Source organism: Ruditapes philippinarum, unplaced genomic scaffold, assembly GCF_026571515.1.
Source record: "Ruditapes philippinarum isolate M1 unplaced genomic scaffold, ASM2657151v2 ctg2098_1_1_1_1, whole genome shotgun sequence".
Classification (NCBI taxonomy): Eukaryota; Metazoa; Mollusca; class Bivalvia; order Venerida; family Veneridae; genus Ruditapes; species Ruditapes philippinarum.
In genome coordinates, this window is record NW_026860044.1 from 65,572 (window position 1) to 87,433 (window position 21,862).

At 33.6% G+C, this 21,862-nt stretch overlaps 2 protein-coding genes across 4 annotated transcripts in view; one reads left to right on the forward strand and one right to left on the reverse strand.

Moving 5' to 3' along the window:
• Positions 1 to 15,039, reverse strand: part of LOC132758698 (uncharacterized protein CXorf58-like) — a 77,795-nt gene extending 62,756 nt beyond the window's left edge. Inside the window, exons 1-11 of one of the 3 annotated variants that reach the window (XM_060750392.1) lie at positions 14,879 to 15,039; positions 12,738 to 12,883; positions 10,049 to 10,233; positions 9,069 to 9,168; positions 7,503 to 7,597; positions 6,130 to 6,241; positions 5,464 to 5,595; positions 4,788 to 4,863; positions 3,982 to 4,135; positions 3,509 to 3,638; positions 2,532 to 2,669 (exon numbers count right to left, since the gene is read on the reverse strand). In XM_060750392.1, coding sequence (XP_060606375.1) covers positions 2,547 to 2,669; positions 3,509 to 3,638; positions 3,982 to 4,135; positions 4,788 to 4,863; positions 5,464 to 5,595; positions 6,130 to 6,241; positions 7,503 to 7,597; positions 9,069 to 9,168; positions 10,049 to 10,233; positions 12,738 to 12,883; positions 14,879 to 14,882 — 1,257 coding nt within the window. In that variant the 5' untranslated portion in view covers positions 14,883 to 15,039 and the 3' untranslated portion in view covers positions 2,532 to 2,546. Of the gene's footprint in view, positions 1 to 2,531; positions 2,670 to 3,508; positions 3,639 to 3,981; positions 4,136 to 4,787; positions 4,864 to 5,463; positions 5,596 to 6,129; positions 6,242 to 7,502; positions 7,598 to 9,068; positions 9,169 to 10,048; positions 10,234 to 12,737; positions 12,884 to 14,878 lie in introns of those variants that run through there. The other 2 variants (XM_060750391.1, XM_060750390.1) reach the window with 2 other exon arrangements.
• Positions 15,040 to 15,113: 74 nt separating this feature from the next.
• The window catches only part of LOC132758694 (intraflagellar transport protein 80 homolog), a 28,920-nt gene continuing 22,171 nt past the window's right edge, over positions 15,114 to 21,862 (forward strand). The window contains exons 1-5 of the mRNA XM_060750385.1: positions 15,114 to 15,225; positions 19,062 to 19,288; positions 19,644 to 19,823; positions 20,343 to 20,542; positions 21,580 to 21,717. Of these exons, the coding sequence (XP_060606368.1) occupies positions 15,191 to 15,225; positions 19,062 to 19,288; positions 19,644 to 19,823; positions 20,343 to 20,542; positions 21,580 to 21,717 (780 nt within the window). The 5' untranslated portion in view covers positions 15,114 to 15,190. The remainder of the gene's footprint in view (positions 15,226 to 19,061; positions 19,289 to 19,643; positions 19,824 to 20,342; positions 20,543 to 21,579; positions 21,718 to 21,862) is intronic.

Genomic DNA, 21,862 nt, shown 5'->3' on the forward strand with positions numbered 1-21,862 from the left:
CAACCAGAGTTCTGCATGGAATTAAATTCTTTGAACAATTTTCAAAGGTGACCACCAAAGGAACATTCCTGTGAAGTTTGGATGAAATTGGCTCAGTGGTTTATGAGGAGATGTCATTTAAAGTAAAAGTTTACGGACGCCGGACGAAAAGCGATCTCAAAAGCTCAACCTGTCACTTTGTGACAGGTGAGCTAATAAACTGTGTGGGAAGCTGCATTCCCTATTACCAGTCAGGTAAAGTTGGTCTTTTCTTAAAAAAACTGCCAGTTTTTTTAATGACACTATATATTCATATGGTGACCACGTTTAGTGTGTAGAGTTCAAAACTTATCATATCTACCTCAAATGAAGTCCAAACATGTTTATTTTATACATACAAAGACTGTGTAGCAATTATTAATATTTTTAACAAGAGGGCCATGATGGCCCTGAGGTCGCTCACCTGTATATAGGCCCACGGAGCGGGGCCAGTTTAAACCCCAGGGCTTTTATTTGAACAAACTTGGAAGACACCCATTAGAAGATGTTTCATGATGTTAAGGTTTTACTACACACATATAATGAAAAATAATGACCTCCGCCCCCCCCCCCCCCCCCTTTGGCAGGGCCAATTTTAACCCAAGGGCTTTTATTTGAACAAACTTGGTAAACACCAACAAAAAGATGTTTCCTGCTTAAAATCTAACCTCTAGCTCATTGGGTTTTTTAAAAGAAGATTTTTTAAGTTTTTACTATACACATAGAGTTAAAAACAATGACACCTCTGGGGAGGGGCCAGCTTTAACCCCAGGGCTTTTATTTGAACAAACTTTGTAGACACTTACTAGAAGATGTTTCATGCTTAATATCTAAACTAGCTATTTGGGTTTTTTCAAAGAAGATTTTTAAGTTTTTGCCAAACACATATAAGGAAAATCAATGACCCCCGGGGCGTGGCCAATTTTGACCTCAGGGCTTTTATTTGAACAAACTTTGTAAACACCCATTAGAACATGTTTCATGCTAAATATCTTAGCTCTAGCTCTTTGGGTTCTTTAAAAGAAGATTTTTTAAGTTTTTACTATATGCATATAGGGAAAATCAATGACCCCCTGGGGCGGGGCCAATTTTGATCCCAGGGCTTTTATTTGAACAAACTTGGTAGACACTTATTAGAAGATGTTTCATGCTAAATATCTTAGCTCTAGCTCTATGGGTTCTTTAAAAGAAGATTTTTTAAGTTTTTACTATATGCATATAGGGAAAATCAATGACCCCCTGGGGCGGGGCCAATTTTGACCCCAGGGCTTTTATTTGAACAAACTTGGTAGACACTTATTAGAAGATGTTTCATGCTAAATATCTTAGCTCTAGCTCTATGGGTTCTTTAAAAGAAGATATTTTAAGTTTTTACTATATGCATATAGGGAAAATCAATGACCCCCAGGGGCGGGGCCAATTTTGGTAGACACTCACTAGAAGATGTTTCATGCCAAATATCTAAGCTCTAGCTCTTTGGGTTTTTTAAAAGAAGATATTTAAAGTTTTTTCTTTCGGTTGCCATGGCAACCAGATTTCTGCATGGAATTAAATTCTTAGAACAATTTATAAAGGTGACCACCAAAGGAACATTCCTGTGAAGTTTGGATGAAATTGGCTTAGTGGTTTATGAGGAGATGTCATTTAAAGTAAAAGTTTACGGACGGATGGACGACGAACGAAAAGCGATCACAAAAGCTCACCCTGTCACTTTGTGACAGGTGAGCTAAAAAAAACAACATATGGTATAATGAAAGATTGCAAAGGAAAACAACACAAGAAATATGTGCAGTGAAAAAAGCAACAAAAATGTTTGACACAATAAAAGTGCATAAAAATATTTAGAAATAACCAAAACATTTTCTTTTAAAACCCTTTGCAATTCAGATTTCAGATTTTTAGGAGAAATACTAAAATCAGTAAAAACTGTTCTCTGTGCATCCGACGTCTTTATATATCCAAAGCAATATTTCTATCTTGTACAAAATCTCAACTTTAAGAAATTTTGTTAAAAGTCTGTTTTAGGTATGCAAACGCTAAATTATTGTTGTTATAATTTCACCTCTTAACATTATACAATCTTACTGAGGCAACATATAAATGTACTATATACTGTATACTGTATACTATATATCAACTGATAGTTGTAAATGATATGTCATAGGCAGATGTAAATAAATTTTAAAACAAAATCATATTCCAGTGATGAACAAATGCTTACTAAACCATAGTTACTGAAATCTGCACCTGACTCTATAATGTTTTCAATTTTGATCTTGAAATAGTTAATACTATACATTTATGTTGTGTAGTTTTGATATATGCAAAATCATTTTAATAACTACACAATTCCAGAGCTGTAAAGATTTTAACAAACCAAGTAGAAACCTGCACAAAAACCAATGCCAGTACAGATAAAGACAAGTAAAACAACTCTAAAACAACCTAACTGTCTTCATGTGATATCATTATAACTTACGAGTTTTTAATATTTTTTTCTTTTATACCATTAACTAGATAATGCAATATTATACAAAAGAGATTTTAGTTTTTCTTTGATTTAAATAGCAGGTGAAATGAAAGATTCCATTCATACTATCACCACAGCATCTTACCTTTACAAGAGGTAACCTTATAATCAATGGTTCAAGCTAGAAAATAAGTCTATATATAGTAACAAATATCCCAAGATAACAAACTCTTCCATTGTCAATATTCAATAACGAAAAATCACTATCGTATCGATTTTTTGGGGGTGAATGCCTTATTTACGAGACATTTTGAAATCAATGTTACACATGAAATAGCAATGCAATTGTCCATTCTTTATTGTATTTTTTCCTTGAAATTTCTAAAATACTTGAAAAGTCGATAAATATTTTAAGGACAGTATTATGTAGCAAATTATGAAGTATTAGCAAGACATACCATCTTTTTTAAGTATTCACAAATAACTTTAATTTGATGTTAAAATCATTTCATTTTTCATTCATATGCTTTTGCACAAAAAAACCCCAACAGTTTATGAGTTTGGTTTAAAGTAACAACATGACTGATTATACCATATGGTGAGTTTCAAACTAAACTGATTGATTTGAAAAAAAACCACTTCAATTTTAATATGTGCATAATTTCAGGCACAAACCAGTAATTGGGTATTAACACAAGCAGGATGGATAGGTTAGTATTAACACAAAATTGTCAATATTTACAGTAGAACTCATATTGACATGGTATACAAGAAGTTTTAATAATAATAATATTATGATCAGATCTGATTATGATAAGCTGTGGAATTGTAGTAGTAAACATTTAAAAGAGTTATTATTTCAATTGGCAGAATTTGACATGCTTGTTGCAAAATTTTAAAAGTTAATAGATGTTTGTTGCAGGAAAAGATAATCTAACTAAGTTGATTTCACAGCTACATATCTAATCACTGCAATCAGTTACTACTATTGACTACATTTTTACAGCTTTAATGACTTACCCTATCTAAACCATACATTTTACGCATTTTCATGGCTCGAGCACGAGCCTGCTTTGACCTTCGACCCGACACCTGGCTTTGAATACCAGACATTTTTGACTTTGGGGTTGGCATAGGCACATCAGGACTCCTGCAATGGTGGAATTTCTAATTTCAAAGAATTTGTGAAATAAACTATTTATATTCGCACTTGTGTAAAATTATATAAAATAGTACTATGACAAAACATTCAAGTTTTAATGATAACATACAGGCAATATATTATATAAGAAACAAAATTCTTTGATTTACTTAAAGATTATAAAATGTTTCAAGCAAGTAGACTTGTCAGCATCAATTCTGTTTGGGGCACTGATGATAACATGTGGCTGGAAATGTGTGAACTGAATGACAAATTGACAAGCTTATTCCAATATACCCCCAGGCCAACTTTCTTGTGACAGAAAAAGTAAGATAAAAATAAAAAATCTGACCTCATTTCTGAGACAGCTCGAATATGTTGTATCTGTATATCTTGGGTCAAAGGTCGTGTGACTAGGAGAGGAATTTCATCTCGTAAACGAGGGGTCATTCGTTGATTAAACAAGAAATCTACTATATCATAGAATATTGTATATCTAGGTAAAACTGAAATGAAAAAAAGAGAGAAGAAATTATGTTTATAGCATGTATCAGCCAAGTATTTATCAACTAAATATAAGTATATTAAAAAGCTAACTTAATATTCTAAATTGAAATTAATACATACTGAAACATGACTTTGTAGTAATGTTTTCAAAATGGTTTTTTCTCCATTAGGTCACACAAGATTTATTTTATTTGGTTTTAAGCTCATATGGCAATTTTCCAGCTTTCCAGGTGGAGGAAGACCTCAAATGCCCCTCTATGAATCATTTTAGGCACAAGCGAGCACCTTGACAGGTCCACCAACCTTATGTTAGCTAGCTGAATAGCTTTCTCATAAGAAAGAATCCCAAATGTCTGGCACAATTCTCTACCCACAACAGCAGGCAGATAAAGGTTCAAAGTCATAATCCTTAACCAATTGACAAAAGGAGGCCAAAAGTCACAAATTAAGATATTAAGTTAAGCAGGCTCCAACTAGTAGCTTCATTACAAGAATGTCACAACTGGTTAAAAGGCTCACCAGGGTTTTACTGAAAAGATTAATATGAATTAATATTTTTGTTTGTTTACCTTTTCGCATATCAAAAGGCACAGGAGATTTGATTAAAAAAAGAACTAACATTTATGAACAAAGTTCAAAAATCTATTTTACCATCTAGTGTTAGTTTTCTCCAGTAATTTTCTTTGCCGCCCATCTTTGCAGGAGATTCATCTATGTTTGTTAAGTACTGAAAAATAATTGTTCTTCATTAAGTATTGCATTTTAGATGCAGATTTATTTTAAATGATGTGTGGGGTCGAAATGAAGGTGGGAAGGATATTTTCTTCTTCTTTATACATGTACCACATAACATGAAAGCTGTCACAGGGATTTCATGCTCGATTTATTCTCAGTGATTAACAGCAAAATATGATAGCCAAACATGATGGCCAATATAATAACCAAACACGATAGCCAAACATAATGGCCAAACATGATGGTCAAACATGATGGCCAAATATAATAACCAAACACAATAGCCAAACATAATGGCCAAACATGATGGCCAAATATGATAGCCAAACATGATGGCCAAATATAATAACCAAACACGATAGCCAAACATAATGGCCAAATGTATAGCCAAACATGGTAGCTGAACATGATAGCCAAACATGATGGCAAAACATGATAAACAAACATGATGACAAAACATGATAGCCAAACATGTTCGCTAAAATAATATTTCTTTTTTTTTCACTTGGTTAAACTTTTAAGGTCAAACAAAATATTAAGACAGAAAGTAATGTTATGACCTTACGACCTAACATCATAATACAATACTTACTTGCATATAGTCTTTAAGTGTGGTGACATCTATTTCATCTGTAATTTTATAACGTTTTTGAAACATTGCATCCTGTAACATCTGATCATAAAACTGACGATTGCCCATCAACTTGAGGGAATCTTCAGCAGCCTAATAAAATAACAAACAAAATATTCAATGTTAAATTTCTAAAAAAAAGCTTTGGTATATTTCCCTTCTTATTTATAAAACCAAGATAATACACAAGTTTAAGTTAGTGAGGAGCATTTAAATACCTTACAGCTTTCCGATTAACTTCTTAATAAAGATAAGGTTGACTGTAATATACACTATAGATGAAGCTTAAAACATTTACACCCTGAATTGGTGTATTGGACTGGTCCTACTTAAAATCTGGACCTGTCCATTATTGATTTGAGGGTTTTTGACATAAACAGGCTAAAAAGTGGTGGTGGTGTTGGTAGTTTTCACTCCCGATCACGACAGTAAGCCACACTGAATTTACCAGAGTTCAATTCAGCCATTGCATCATTCCTAATAAGGATGTCAAGCAGGAAGACAGAGGCTAAAAATCAAAGTGAATTGTATTTATATAGCCTGGTCATTCTGCAAGAGAGTGCAGGCCTGGCTGGCACTATACTGGGGCATAGGCCAGTAATTTTCTTAAAAGGGTTAAACACTTACACCAGTTGCAGGTTTGATCACTCGTTTTCCACTAAGGTATTTTACACCTTTGCCATCTGAATGCAAGAAGACTTTGAAAAAAATCATTGGTGGAAACTCTCCGCCTCCAAACCTGTATCATATAAGATAACACATTAACTAGGCAAGTCATTATATAAATAAATTGTATCATTCTTGAATTTGATTTAAAATTTGTACTATACAGGTTAAAAACAACTGCTAAATGAGTACATATTTTTCTTTTTATATGCATGCAGTATTTTCATCATTTGAAAAACACATTTTTTTAATTTGCTTTCAGACTGCTATAGACAGACCAAAGACATTTTTAGACAGGCAGATCCACTGGCCTTCCTCACAAGCTCTTGTAAGCCATGCACCATGTTGTTGAATTTTATGATGCAGGTAACTTTCCAGCTTTACTGGTGAAGGAAGACTCAGGTTACACTTTGTGAATTATTTCAGGCTCAAACAAATACTTGAGTAGAAACATTGACTTCTGTTAGCTACATGTAGCTGGATGTAGCTTTTTCAAATGTAAGAATTCAAAGACACTTGCTAGGATCAAACCTACATTGGCGAGAGGCAAGTGATTTGAAGTCAACGACCTTAACCACTCTGCCACAGACTAGTGTTTTTTTTTTTTAAATTCTCATAATTGTTTCTGCCTTATTGGATGTATGATATAACCCTCTTAATTAACAAGAGCTGTCGGTAGGACAGCAACGCTCGACTATTCTAGTGCTTGATAGTAAACAATAATGCTTGATAGAGTTACCTACTCCTGTTTACAGGTTGGTGACATGATGGTGAACAAGTATGCAAAGTTTCAAAGCCATATGTCTATGGACTTTGAAAATATTTGAACTATTACAAAAACTTTAACGTAAATTCTAAGTCGAAAAAGGGGCATAATTCTGTCAAAATGCTTGATACAGTTACCTCCTCCTGTCTACAGGTGGGGGTCATGATGTTGAACAAGTGTGCAAAGTTTCAAAGCCATATAACAATGGACTTTGAAAATATTAGAGGTATTACAAAAACTTTAACATAAATTCTAAGTTGAAAAAGGGGCATAATTCTGTCAAAATGCTTGATAGAGTTACCTCCTCCTGTCTACAGGTTGGGGTCATGATGGTGAACAAGTGTGCAAAGTTTCAAAGCCATATGTCAATGGACTTTGAAAATATTTGAACTATTACAAAAACTTTAACATAAGTGGTTACGCCGACGCCGACGCTCGGGTGACTACAATAGCTCTACTTATTCTTATCGAATAGTCGAGCTAAAAAGAAAACTTATCTTTGAAGCAATACAGAAAGATTTGATATTTGACACAAAGACAAAAAGATAATCTGTGAAAATATACAAACCTGAATCTAACTCTTATTTGAGAACATTTGTCATTTAGAAACTCAGCTTCTTTGGGAGCAACCTTTCTTAATATCTCCTGTGACAAAGAATTCTCCTGTAAAAGAACATTCACATGTGGCCCATTAAGTTCAACACAATAAATGGCTTTTAAAAAGGGTCAGCAAATTATATTTTCCTTACTCTTTTATTTGTTATATATTTATGTATATATTATTAGTTATAAAGATTGTTGACAGGTTATATGGCCCTATATAAACAGCTATTTGTAAATATAACCCGAGCCCATAGGCGAGGGTTATATTGCAAACAGCTGTTTATATACGGCCATATAACCTTTCAGCAATCTTAATAACGAATTTATAATACAGCAAGCATCATTTTTTAGAGAAAAAGTAAGGTTTCTTTATGAATCGACAACAGCCGTGTATATAAAACTAAATATACATCACGATTATCCAATGAAAAGCGACATTACAAACGTGCAGCATTATAATATTGACTATATATTATACAAATATGGACTTTTTAGCTGTTGAATATGATGTGATATGTACTGAAAAAATTAATATTGACCGAGGCGAAAGCCGAGGTCAATATTAATTTTTCAGTACATATCACATCATATTCAACAGCTAAAAAGTACATATCTGTTTTATTATATAATTTATAAATAGCTTTTATATGGCTTATCACATCTGCCATTGCATACAACGGAAATCATTATTTTTAAGCTTGTCTACTGTTTCTATAATTTGGCTCTTTCCATTAGCATGCTAATCGCTATTGTTCTTAAAAATGTAAAACGGTAACTAAAATAGACTAATTTGACTGTTATGTACACTCCACTTAAAAGTTGTTTTTTTTCCAGAATAATAACAACAAACTTGGCATGACGTCACGTCAAAGTCTCGCTTCTTTTAGGGATTTCCAAAAAATCTATTTTTAGAAGAAAAAGCGGTGACTATACTCTGAAAATCAATTTTTAGGAAAAAAAACAGTGAATATACTCTGATATTGACCTGTTATTTTCTACAAAAAGTTGCTTGTTAGCCAATCAGGGAAAGGCATTTCAAAGCTATTTATAGATTATATAATAATATTTTTTATCTTTTCACATAAGCGATAAAATATAATACTATAAATATACATGGCTCAAATTAATGTAATTTTTAACTTATTCTGTGAATACATAGCAAATACACACAGTACATCTTTGTGTAAAATACTTTTATTTCAGAAATTTATTGAAATCTAGAAAATTCTTCCTGAATATGTATAATTTTGATACGTAAATGTATAAACCATGTTTGGAAAGCTGTGGTGTGTAAAGTTAAAAATGTAACATATTTTCTCTGTTTGTGTTCAAAAGATAATTATTTTACATTTCAAGAGACTGTAAACATGGTAAAGTAATTATCAGAGTTTTCAAATATCAAATTTCAGCATAATATATCTGTAATATTTTATCTAGATCTAAGAATATATACTGTGCCTTTGTTTTGACTCATCATTATTAATTATATTATTTTTCTACAATATCAACAACAAATGATTTGGATACATACAGCTGCACAGACAGCATGTTTTAGTAGTTTAAACATCTGCCTATCTCTGTAACCAATCCATGCTTTCTCTATAATAGATGCTGCAGCATGTCGGATCATTCTAAAATAACGAAACCAAAATCATATAAAAATAATATTCAGTAGAAAACAAAACAAAAATCAAATATTAAAGATATTCATTAGCATGAATGTATTAAAAATTTAATATTGTTTATTTATATAGTTACAATTTCACTGTAATGTTTACTTATAGACCTGACTTTTTGGTATTTTCTTATTCAATGAATAGTACGTTCAAAAAAAGATAAATACATGCAAATAAGCAAGCATGTTCTAAATAATTGAATAGTATTCTCACAGACTTAATACATGTATAATATTGTAAATTTTCAATACACTTATTGTTTATTGTCTAGGAAATCCGCATGATTAATTACACTGTATTTCAATACAGGTGCTGATGTAATTTTCTAACCACAAAATTCCTTAATATGAAAGATATATTTTGAATGTTTTTAATATTAGGCAATTAAGCTTCTCTGATATGTCTGTAATAAAACGGTTATGTGAAAAAAAGACATCATTATATTAAGCCTTCATAGAAATGTTGGGCGTCCTTGGCCGAGTGGTTAAGCTTGCTCACTTCAAACCACTTGCCCCTCACTGCTGTGGGTTCGAATCCCAACAGGGACTTTGGATTCTTTCATGTGAGGAAGCTATTCAGCTAGCTTACAGAACATCGTGGCTCTATTCAGGGAAGGGCATCTGAGGTCTTCCTCTACCATTAAAGCTGGAATATTGCCATATGACCTGTACTGTGTCAGTGTGATGTAAAACAAACTATCTTAGAAATGAAATATTTTTATACTTATAAACATGAAACTTAAACAGCCGACAGCTGTTTATTTTCAACATCAGTCAAATGTACACATGTATAAACAAGTATATAAAGAAAAGAGAAAATCAAAATTAAATTTTACTCTTTCTCTGTTAAGACTGGCTGTCTGAGATGTTTGCCGGGTGTAGGACTTCTGTGGTGGTCTCCTTCTTTTGAACTGATCGGTGTTGTTGTAATATGTCTGTACTGTCCGAACTCTTGCCCTTCAAGGGTGGCCACGAATTCTCCTGTCAGTGCGGGGACGGATGGTGACTTTCTTGAATCATACTAAAGAAAACAAACATCAATTAAACAAAATTAGTTCATAAAAAGAAATGGAAATAGAAGGACTTTGAAAGTTCAAACTGAAGGACTTTCCTCTATAAAGAAAATATTTAACATATAAATTGAGAAGGCTTGAAAAGACATGAAGATTCGATGTTACAAAGTTAAAATCTTCATTCCAGGGAACCTGTTCACCTCACATTCCTTGTCAGATTTTCTAAGATTTATTTTAATCCTAACAAGAGGGCCATAATGGCCCTGAGGTCGCTCACCTGTACATAGGCCCACCCAACCCCCCCCCCCCCCCAACGTTGCAGGGCCAATTTAACCCAAGGGCTTTTATTTGCACAAACTTGGTAGACACCCATAAGAAGATGTTTCATGCTAAACATCTAAGCTCTAGCTTAGATTTTTTTAAAGTTTTTTACTATACACATATAGTTAAAAACAATGACACCCCTGGGGCCGGGCCAGTTTTGACCCCAGGGCTTTTATTTGAACTAACTTTGTAGACACTTACTAGAAGATGTTTCATGCTTAATATCTAAACTCTAGCTATTTGGGTTTTTTCAAAGAAGATTTTAAGTTTTTGCTATACACATATAAAGAAAATCAATGACCCCTGGGGCGGGGCCAATTTTGACCCCAGGTCTTTTATTTAAAGAAACTTTGTAGACACTCACTAAAAGATGTTTCATGCTTAATATCTTAACTCTAGCTATTTGGGTTTTTTCAAAGAAGATTTTTTAAGTTTTTGCTATACACATAAAAGGAAAATCAATGACCCCAGGGGCGGTGCCAATTTTGACCCCAGGGCTTTTATTTGAACAAACTTGGTAGACACCTATAAGAACATGTTTGATGCTAAATATCTTAGCCATAGCTCTTTGAGTTCTTTAAAAGAAGATTTTTTAAGTTTTTACTATATGCATATAGGGAAAATCAATGACCACCCAGGGCGGGGCCAATTTTGACCCCAGGGCTTTTATTTGAACAAACTTGGTAGACACCTATTAGAACATGTTTGATGCTCAATATCTTAGCCATAGCTCTTTGAGTTCTTTAAAAGAAGATTTTTTTAAGTTTTTACTATATGCATATAGGGAAAATCAATGACCCCCGGGGCGGGGCCAATTTTGACCCCAGGGCTTTTATTTGAACAAACTTGGTAGACACCCATTAGAACATGTTTCATGCTAAATATCTTAGTTCTAGCTCTTTGGGTTCTTTAAAAGGAGATTTTTTAAGTTTTTACTATATGCATATAGGGAAAATCAATGACCCCCCGGGGCGGGCCAATTTTGACCCCAGGGCTTTTATTTGAACAAACTTGGTAGTCACTCACTAGAAGATGTTTCATGCCAAATATCTAAGCTCTAGCTCTTATGGTTTTTTAAAAGAAGATATTTAAAGTTTTTTCTTTTGGTTGCCATGGCAACCAGAGTTCTGCATGGAATTAAATTCTTTGAACAATTTTTAAAGGTGACCACCAAAGGAACATTCCTGTGAAGTTTGGATGAAATTGGCTTAGTGGTTTATGAGGAGATGTCATTTAAAGTAAAAGTTTAAAGACGGACGACGGCCGGACGCCGGACGAAAAGCGATCACAAAAGCTCACCCTGTCACTTTGTGACAGGTGAGCTAAAAATACACCAAGCAATATATGTGTATTTGTAAATACATGAAATGAATGATATGAATTTACTACAAGTATATTTTGATCCTTAATGATAATCTCTGAAACAAACAAAGGATTTTGGCATTTTTCAAATTCAAAACAGCACAAATTCAGCAAGGTGAAAAGTAAATCAGCAAGATAAAGGTTAACCCATAACCTGCTGGAACCAAAAGTGCTAAGTAGGAGGGAAACAATTTCTCGCGATCTGCTGAACCACAAGTTCAAAGTGCTGAAATTTTGATTCTCAATTCATTCATGACAGTATTTTGATTCGATTTGTCACCATTTCTGCAAAATTATCTTCTTTCTGATATTAAACAAACATTTTCTAAACAAGCATTTCTTTCATTGGTAACACATTCTTCCTTATCCAATCAAACGCCTGTAATGTAAACACTAAAATGTGTTGCTTAGAAAATGGAAGACAAACCACAAACTGTTGATGCTCTTGGGTCATCAATATTGAGTGTCTTTCAGGGTAGCTAAATACTGTTATCTAAGTATTCCCTTACAGAAAAAATCATGATAACAATATGCGATGGCCTGGGTAATCAAATCAAAATTAATTGAATCACAAAGCAATAACTGACAATGGAATCTGAACAAGAGAAAGCTGAATCATTGCACACCTTATTTGATAAGCTTTTCCAAGACCAGCCTATACATCTGTGCAGAATAAGCCCAGGCTTTTAAGTATTGGCTGCTCACATTTTGTATTTTCACTTTGAAATTCATTAAACATCAAATGGACTGTTCCAAATTCAAAGCAGGGCTTGAAATCCATTACTCAAATTCAGCAGGTTTAGGGTTAAATTAAAGTGATGATTACCTGTAAATGAGCTGGTGTCCTCCTCTGACCTGGACTTCCAGCATTTTTTCTTTTCTCCTCTGCACCCTGAGCTGATGGTAGTTTAACATTTATAGATGTTTTACTTGCTGTACTCTTTGCATCAGCATTTTTACCCTCAGGAGAGTCTGGAAAAGATATTTTAAGGATCTAATAAATTAAACTTTTAAAGAAATAAAAGAATCAAAATTCATTTATATGATAGCACTGTAAGCACACTACAAAAGGAGTCCAGACACATATTGATCAACTGTACCTTAAGGTATTCAGCTTACATGTTTTAGTGTTTATAAACTATGACATGACATGAACACTGAAGACAGACCTGTTGGGAAAGTCCATCAATAATCGTGCCAGGATTCTGACATGCTCGTATTCACCCATCGAACATGCCACGAAGTAAAGTGAAGCATACCTTGATAAAACTGTGTATAATCTGTTAATAAGCCAAGGATGGACATATAAAAAACTTTATGCGAACATAAAACTACCTAAATGTAATAGTTTCCGAAACGTAAAAAATTCAGCTCTTGGCCGCCATATTGCCAGTAAAAAATTCAGATCTTGGCCATCATAATGCCAAAATGTTTGACCACGTGATTACGAGATTGACCTTAACAGTTTAATTTGCGCAGACAATTAAGAAAACAGAACCCATGTACTTCTAACTTTAATTACTTAAAATAACTTTTTTAAAGATATTAAAAATATGATATACTGACTTTTGTATTCAATATAATTTCATCTAAGTACTAAAAATTAAAGAAAATAAATAAAAATTATATTGAATAATAAATATTGAAATCATGTAAACAAAGATGTTCTAAATATAGTACATGACTCTACTCTACTCGGTTCTGCGAATTACGTCATATGAGGTCTCAAGTACCTCCTTAACAGTGATTTTCCTGCTTATATAACAGACTCCGATAAAAGGCCTCTTCCCAATTGAAATTTTCTTTAAAATCATGCAGTTTTCCCAAAAATCTGAACTTGAACCTGCTTTTTTACTTCACAAATTAGTAATTTTAGTGATATATCTTCCTAAAATCATGTGGCTAAGGCATCTTCCAAATTAAGTGAGAAAAATCACTGCTTAAATCATGGTCGGCACAATTGATATTTCACAGTTAAATATGCAATTTATATGACGGCAATAATGATTTGATATTTTAAATGGTATAGATCGATATTAGAATAATTGTTTTTATCGCAAAATGCTAAGAATTATTTGGGACAAGGGTATTTGCAAATGAAATATAAGGTCAGTCAACATATGTTATTCTGGTTAGGTTTCGTAATGGGTCTAATCTAAAACTTTAATTCCGCATCAGATGAAAAACAAAAATGTAAAAAAGCGGCTTATAAAAAGTTTTGGAGGCCAGAACTAGATCATGGAGCTAAAAATATAGAGGGAGAAGAATAACTGTGACGTCACAGTTAAATTAAGTATCGACGGATTTTTGTTAATGCAAGTTATCATATGTTGCAGGATTTTCCGAGATTTGATGCATCCTGGGTAAAAGTAGCCAAAATACTGCCATATTGTCTTTATTGAATTCCCTGAGGTACATTGACAAAAAAGAACTAAGCATTTTCTACTTATATAAGAAGCAATAATTATTTTTTCTAAAACGTACAATACACACTTTTCCACACAAATATTTCTTTGATGAAAATCCATGTCGGCAATGTAAACAATAGTTCAAGGATATCGCAGAAGTTTAACAAGAGCGCGAGAATCGGAGACTAGCGGGAAACCCCGATTACCACCAAAGCATGCAAAGGATTGTGGATCTTAATCTGACTACCGTCTATTTTCGGAGCTTCCTATCCGTTGTATATATTTCTGTGACTAGATCAACTGTTACAAATTTATGAATTATTTGATTTAACTTGTGTTTACTTATTGCTTTACATATCTACTTTCAAACAGAAATACTGCTTTTGTTATTTTTCCAATTTCAGATTCCAAGTACACTGACCATTGTTATATTAAAATCTTATTATCCAATTTTCTTCTAACGTTGCATAAAATGGGGCGAATCGTGAATGGGACGAATCGTTATTATTACGTGTTTTGAGTGAATAAAACCTTATTTTGATGTTACCATAAAACTTACCCATAGTTTTTTTTAAAAAAAAATATGGAATATATTGTTTCACATATCTTTTCAAAGATGTGATTGTCAGAAGAAAGAGGAAATCAACTTTTCATGCAGTCTTGTATTGGTCTCCAGTGAAAACAAATGGCGACTTCCGTAGTTATTTTCCCGAAATGCTTTAAGTATATTTCCGCTCATGCGCGATACGAAAATTCCATTCGTAGCTGTCTGCTTGAGTTGAGAATAAGTTTGTTTTCATATTTTCAACTGTGATAGTTGAAAATATTCATAGGATTTCATTGTTACTGTTATAGTGGATAATTTAGAGCCATGAGGCTCAAAACTAATTTGCAGAAAGAACCGAAACATATCCTTTTGCAATTCAAATATTGAATGCGTTTTTACAGAGTAAAATTTACCCCACCCACTTGACAACTCTGTAAACAACCGTTATTTTATCGTTTTTCTCTAAGTCTTTGTTGAACTATTGGTAAATTATCTAGCGTTTTCCTTACTTGCACCATCCATGAACATATATCATATTGAGGTAAAAAAATTTTAAATATGAAATAATATGGCAGAATAATTCAGTTGATATTCGATAATTGTTTTAATTTTTGTGAAAGAGAATAAATCATAACATGAAATTAGGCAAAGCCTATGCTTCTACTTCTATGTTGAACTCGTCTGTAAATCCGCTGTGCAGACATCAGCAACGAGTGGTGATGTGAAATGTGCTCCATAAAACGTGAGCTAAAAACCTGTCCCCCCATGTGCGGCACCAGGCGTTCGAGTAAAAATAATGTGAAAACGTAGTGTGAAGTAAAATCCAACATGTTTGTACACTATACACGATGTTTAATAATTTACACATATAAGTATGACTGGACAGCAGTTTTAAAACTGTCCAGATTGTCCACAGTTGTGATGTTAGCTGGTAAGTTGTGCCAATAAGGTACAATTCTTGGAAAGAATGAATGTTTGTACGCATTAAGTCTGCAGTGATAAGTGACGAACTTTACCGAGTTTGTGTATCTTGTTGATAGTTGTGGGTGGTATTCAACTGGTACAGCCACCAGGTCAGGGTTCGAATTTAAGCTGGCATACTGGCAAAATGCCAGTTAAAATCTAATAATGCCAGTAAAAATTACTCTAGCTGGCATTTATTTGCAAGTGATTGTTCAATTTGTACGTTTACATAATTTTTTATCTTCTGAGCTGATGATGATGCTTGGCAACTGCCCCCTGCTGTAACTGATGACGTTTACCTTAAAAAACTTATATTTTATATAAATCAATTTTCGATTGCTCTATTTTTTTTCTGTGACTATATTTTGATGGAATTTTTATAGCAGCTAAACACTTTTGATTAGAGCATCCAAGATGGGTGTTCCTAGATGGTTCCTATGGTTTCGTTACAAAAAGAGGTCTGTGTATATTCGTGATAAAGATGTTTCTGATATTCAATAGACATCGAGCTTATTATCATTTGTCATATCAGATGATCAAAATACATTGTCATTCATGATTGTCTATAAAGTATAATAATAATAATAATAATACATGTAATAATAATAATAAAATACATTATCATGGAAATGCTAGTTGACTACCTCATATTGCCAGTTAAACATTTGATCACTTGCAAAAATCTGCAAGTAGAAAATCTTGCTAAATTCTAACCCTGCAGGTTATTAAACACTTTATACATGAGAATTAAGTCCGCACACTGACGACGTTGTTCAAGTGTTGGCCATTTTAGGTCGTGTACATGTAGCATTGATGTTACGCTAGATGGATTGTTACGATTGAATGGTTTATTCATGACGAATCTTGCCGCGTTCCGTTGTATTTGTTCAAGTTTCTTTGATGTATTAAGTTGTTGGGGATTCCAAATTAGTGACGCATATTCCAGTTTAGGTCGAACCAAAGTTTGATAAGCTCTTTCTTTTACTGTGGTCGGGCAATGTTTTAAGTTCCGTTTGATGAAACCAAGAGTACTAGAAGCTTTTGCTGTGATTGAATCGATGTGTAGGTTGTATTTCATAGTATCTGCTAGTTCAACTCCCAGATATGGATGATATTTAACAACATGTAGTGATTGATTTTTCATTTTGTAGTCAAATACAGATTTGTTACGTTTATTTGTTATAGACATGGTTGCACATTTATCGACGTTAAATTCCATTTGCCAGATATTACTCCAATCAACTAAAGTGTCCAGGTCTTTTTGTAAAATATTATGATCTTCACTGGTGAGTATGGGTCTATAAATTACACAATCGTCAGCAAATAGGCGAATTGATGACTTTATATCCGAAGCGATGTCGTTAATATACTGTAAAACACTTATTTTTCGCGATAACCTTATTTCGGGAATTTAAGGCAAAATGTCCAAAATAATTATTTCGCGTCAACATGAATTCGCGTCTTCCCGAAAAATGTGAAACCGGAAACCCGATGTCATTCAGATATTTTCTGTCCCGTCCGTTCACTAACTTAGCGTCGTTTATTGTGCGACTAATGCATTTATATCTGTATCAATTTTCTGATAGCTTGCTAATCTTCTTGTTAAGTCTTAAAATATGCCAATAAAATTTGATAATTATTTGATATGTGTTCACTGTGTAATTTGCCTAACCTATAGTAAACGATTATGTTCACCCTCCGGCTTAAACTGTAGTACAATACAATAGGATACAATAAATAGAAATGTTACAAACAACTCGCAGGTGCTAAAGTATTTGTACCAAATACCAAAACAGTTATTCTGAAAATCGTATTTTTGGGGGGTTTTTTCAGGTACATTAAGAAGGTGATTGTACCTTATGTGGGGACTAAAATTAAAATTTTGTGAGACGCTTTAATTTGTTTATACTTAATTCTAGTGCAAGTCACTGTTACCTTCCTTGACACAGGTAATATGCAGCGAAGAAGTTTTTTTCCATTTCCTCAATAATACCAAATTGTTACAGGTAAATATTTCATACCAGTAATCTGTACGATATGTATATGCTGCAATACTTGAATAGCTACATTATGTAACTAGAACTGGTTTCGATAATTTCCCGCAGATATATATCCATGTGTACGCATATTCGGATAGTGTTCATATTTGGACAAGTGTATAGACAAAGTGAAATATTCGCGAGAAATATGAATTTGCGTCTTAGAAAACTCGCGAATATTAGCGAAAATAAATTTCTCGCGAACAATAAGTGTTTTACAGTATAGTAAAAACAATGCAGGACTAAGCACGGTTCCCTGGGGCACGCCAGATGATACCAGTGACGGTCTTGATGATTCTCCGTCTACTACTACTCGTTGATAACGACCATTAAGGAATTCATTAATCCACAAGTTGGTTTCATTACATATACCATAATATTGCATTTTCACAGAGAGACGCTGATGTGACACTTTGAGTCAAGCACCGCCATATCAACCTGGTGACCAAGATTAACACTACGAGCAATGTCATCTGTAGTTAATGAACTGGGAAGTCGTTAAAAATTCCTTTCATTCTTTCCGTTTTAAAGGTGTCATTCGGTATTACATGCACCGCTTCCGTTTTCACTCGGAATACTCGACGATTATCATTTATCCGAAAAGTTGAGATTTGTTCCGTTAGTGGAATACCCCGCCTATTATCATTGAGTTACATTGTAAATGGCGGCGCCCGACTAGAACTGACACTGAAAATTTCATTGATAGGTATAGAATTCTATATATTTTTAATTGTTTTTTATTTGATTTTCTTTTAAATATACACGTGTAGTCTATAGCCGGGCAAGCCAAAGCCCGGACCCGCTTCACGGCCCCGGTCTTTGACTTCCCCGTATTAATCATGCTAGAACAAGCAACCAAACTAAAATTAGCTGTATTTCACATAATGGAAATTTAAAGCTGTACTTACTTTTTGCAAACATTGTTTTATTTAAAGATTTTTTTAAAGGGATGATTTTGGACATTACTATCTTTCTCACTCTGTTGAGCTACGATGACTAACTATTTTAGTCGGTCAAAATCCAGGGCAAGTACATTTTGTAAAAGGTGCTTATATTTGTTGGGTGGGTGACACTACAAAAATTCTTCGAGGCCTGATAATTCTAACATTATCCATTTCATTTTGTCATCTTAAGCAAAAAGCATCAACATTTCCTGAATTGATATCACTTGTTTAAATTCCTTGACAAATCATACATGCTGAACTTGTAAGTTGTGTTGGATGGACAACTCCAGAAGAACTGTTCTCTGGGGCAGATGACCATATTATACTGAAGTGGAATCTTATAAATAATGAAACAACTTCATTAGTGAAACTACCAGAGGATGTTTTCCCTACAGATATGCACTGGTTTCCTAAGGCAGCAACTGGTGGGGGAAAGAAAGCTGGGTCTGATTTATTCTGCCTGACATCTACAGATGGTAAGTTCACTTTTGAAGGAATTTCACTTTATTGACATATAAATTTTGTGTACATTTGTAATCACAATGTTTGACAGATTACAATCACAAAACTTTGTTTTTGTGTATTAACTAATTTCTGCTGCACTTGTTCTTTAAGCGTCTGAAATGGTGCATTGAGCCAGAGGAATGTATAGTTAGGCTTGCCACTATAGGATAAACTTAGATAATTGATTGTGTGAATTTAATGTTTAAGAAAGTATTTAAATACTACATGTACATGTAAATAGATTGAAATGAGATCTACATCTATTAAAATTGTGTTGCTAAGATTTTCATTATTAGACACTATATTAAATAGCACTTGTTATTCCAGGAAAGTTTCATTTGATCGGTAAAACAGGACGAGTTGAGAAAAGTGTTGAGGCACATAAAGGTGCTGTGTTATCTGGCCGCTGGAGTTACGATGGATCTGCATTACTGACAGCTGGGGAGGATGGACAAGTTAAAGTTTGGTCACGCAGCGGCATGCTTAGATCAACACTCACTCAAAACAGTATGATTCTCTTCTGTTTTCTCTTATTTCTAATGTCATTCAGCAATTTGCCATTGTTTTAAGCCATTTGTAACATAAATATACAAAACAAACTAGAATAAAGTATGATATTAATTATATGGTAACAATACAAAAAAAGTTTGCTTGGCACAAAGGTTTGCCTCTAAGCTGGGAAGTCTTTCATCCCTATATCAGCTTAATTTGTAAGATGGATTTGCTTTGTTGTTAATTTGGAACAGTTTAAAGTTTAAGGGATTTAATTTCATTTAAATATCAAAATTTAGCTACCAACAAAATAGAACCTGGTCAACCCTGCAGGTGGAAAAATCACTTTCAGTTCCAGCAGGTTCAGAGTTAATGGCTTTGACATGAACAAATTTCGCAGTAACTTATAGAAAAATATGATATTGCTGTATATATTGAGTTCTGATTCTCTTTCATTACTGCACTAATTAGTTGATATTTTCACTGATGAAAATATATGTCAAGCTCTTTCATGATTTAGTTTCTCATTTTCAGGTACAGCCGTGTATGGAGTGGCATGGGGGCCAGATTCTGACCAAGTTCTGTTTACAAATGGCCGACAACTTGTGATAAAATCTCTGCAAGCAAATGCGAAACCAACAATGTGGAAAGCACATGAAGGTGTTATATTACAAGTAGACTGGAACCCAGTAAATAATCTCATTCTGTCTGGAGGGGAGGACTGCAGATACAAGGTGAACCAAATTGCCTTACATCTTAACTTGTACTATAGAGGTTTGAAAAATATTGGCCTATTGGGTAGACTATGCTTCTCACTGTTCAAGGAAGATAGCTGTCATTTACACATATGAGGTTTAAGTTTTCAGGAAGTTTATTAAATAAAAAGCTTACTCCTGGGTAAAATGTTTCAGGAAAATTAATCAAATCTAGAAAATTGAGGAAATAACCACATTTTCACTGAAAGTCACACTACAAGTTGTTTCCTTTAGTTTACTTTGCATAATGTAATGTAACACATTAAGAGAATTAAAATTAATATGAAATTAGGCAAAGCCTATGAAAGGGGAAGTCGGTAAAAAAATCCTTTCATTTTTCCATTTAAAGGTGTCATTCGGTATTATATGTACCCACTTCCGTTTGTCCACTCGGAATCACTCGACGATCTATTAATAATCTGATAAAGGTTTGAGATTTTTCCGTTATTTGGTATACACCGCCTTTTATCATTGAGTTATATTGTAAATGCCGGCGCCTAACTAGAACTGGCACTGAAAATTTCATTGATAGGTATAGAATTCTTTATATTTTTTAATTGTTTTTTATTTGAATTTTCTTTTAAATGTACACATTTACTTCGCGGGCCCAGACTTTGACTTCCCCGTATTATTGGGAGAGAGAATCAGGTATTGTTAGCGGGATCATGGCCAAGTGGTTATGGTCATTGACTTCAAACTACTTGGCTCTCACTGCTGTAGGTTCTAGTGAGGCAATGTATGAGAAAGATCCAGCTAGCTTACAGAACGTTGGTGCCTGTTTGTGGCTGCAATAATGTACAGACTGGCACCTCAGGTCTTCCTCCACCAGTAATGGTGGCAAGTTGCTGTATGTTCTAAACTGTCTTGATGCGGAAAAAAAAATCATATATTCTATTTAAAAAAGTCGTTTAATAAAATTACAATGATTATCATGATGCACAGATGCTTTCACTGTTTTACTTGAGGACTCAATATACATGTAAAATATATAATCAACGAAATATTTTATGATTTAGGTATGGGACACATATAGCCGGTTAATGTACAGCAGTTCTGTACATGACTACCCTATAACATCTGTGGCATGGACTCCTGATGGTGAACTATTTGCTGTTGGCTCATTTAATACACTGCGACTGTGTGATAAAACTGGGGTATGTATATCTTTATATTCTGAAAATTAAGTTTCAAATGAAATTATTCTATTCACTCAGTATGTACAATTTTGAAATAACACTAATGTTTTACATATTTCTAAAGACCTAGGTGCATGTCTTTTTCTCAATCTTACAGGGTCAG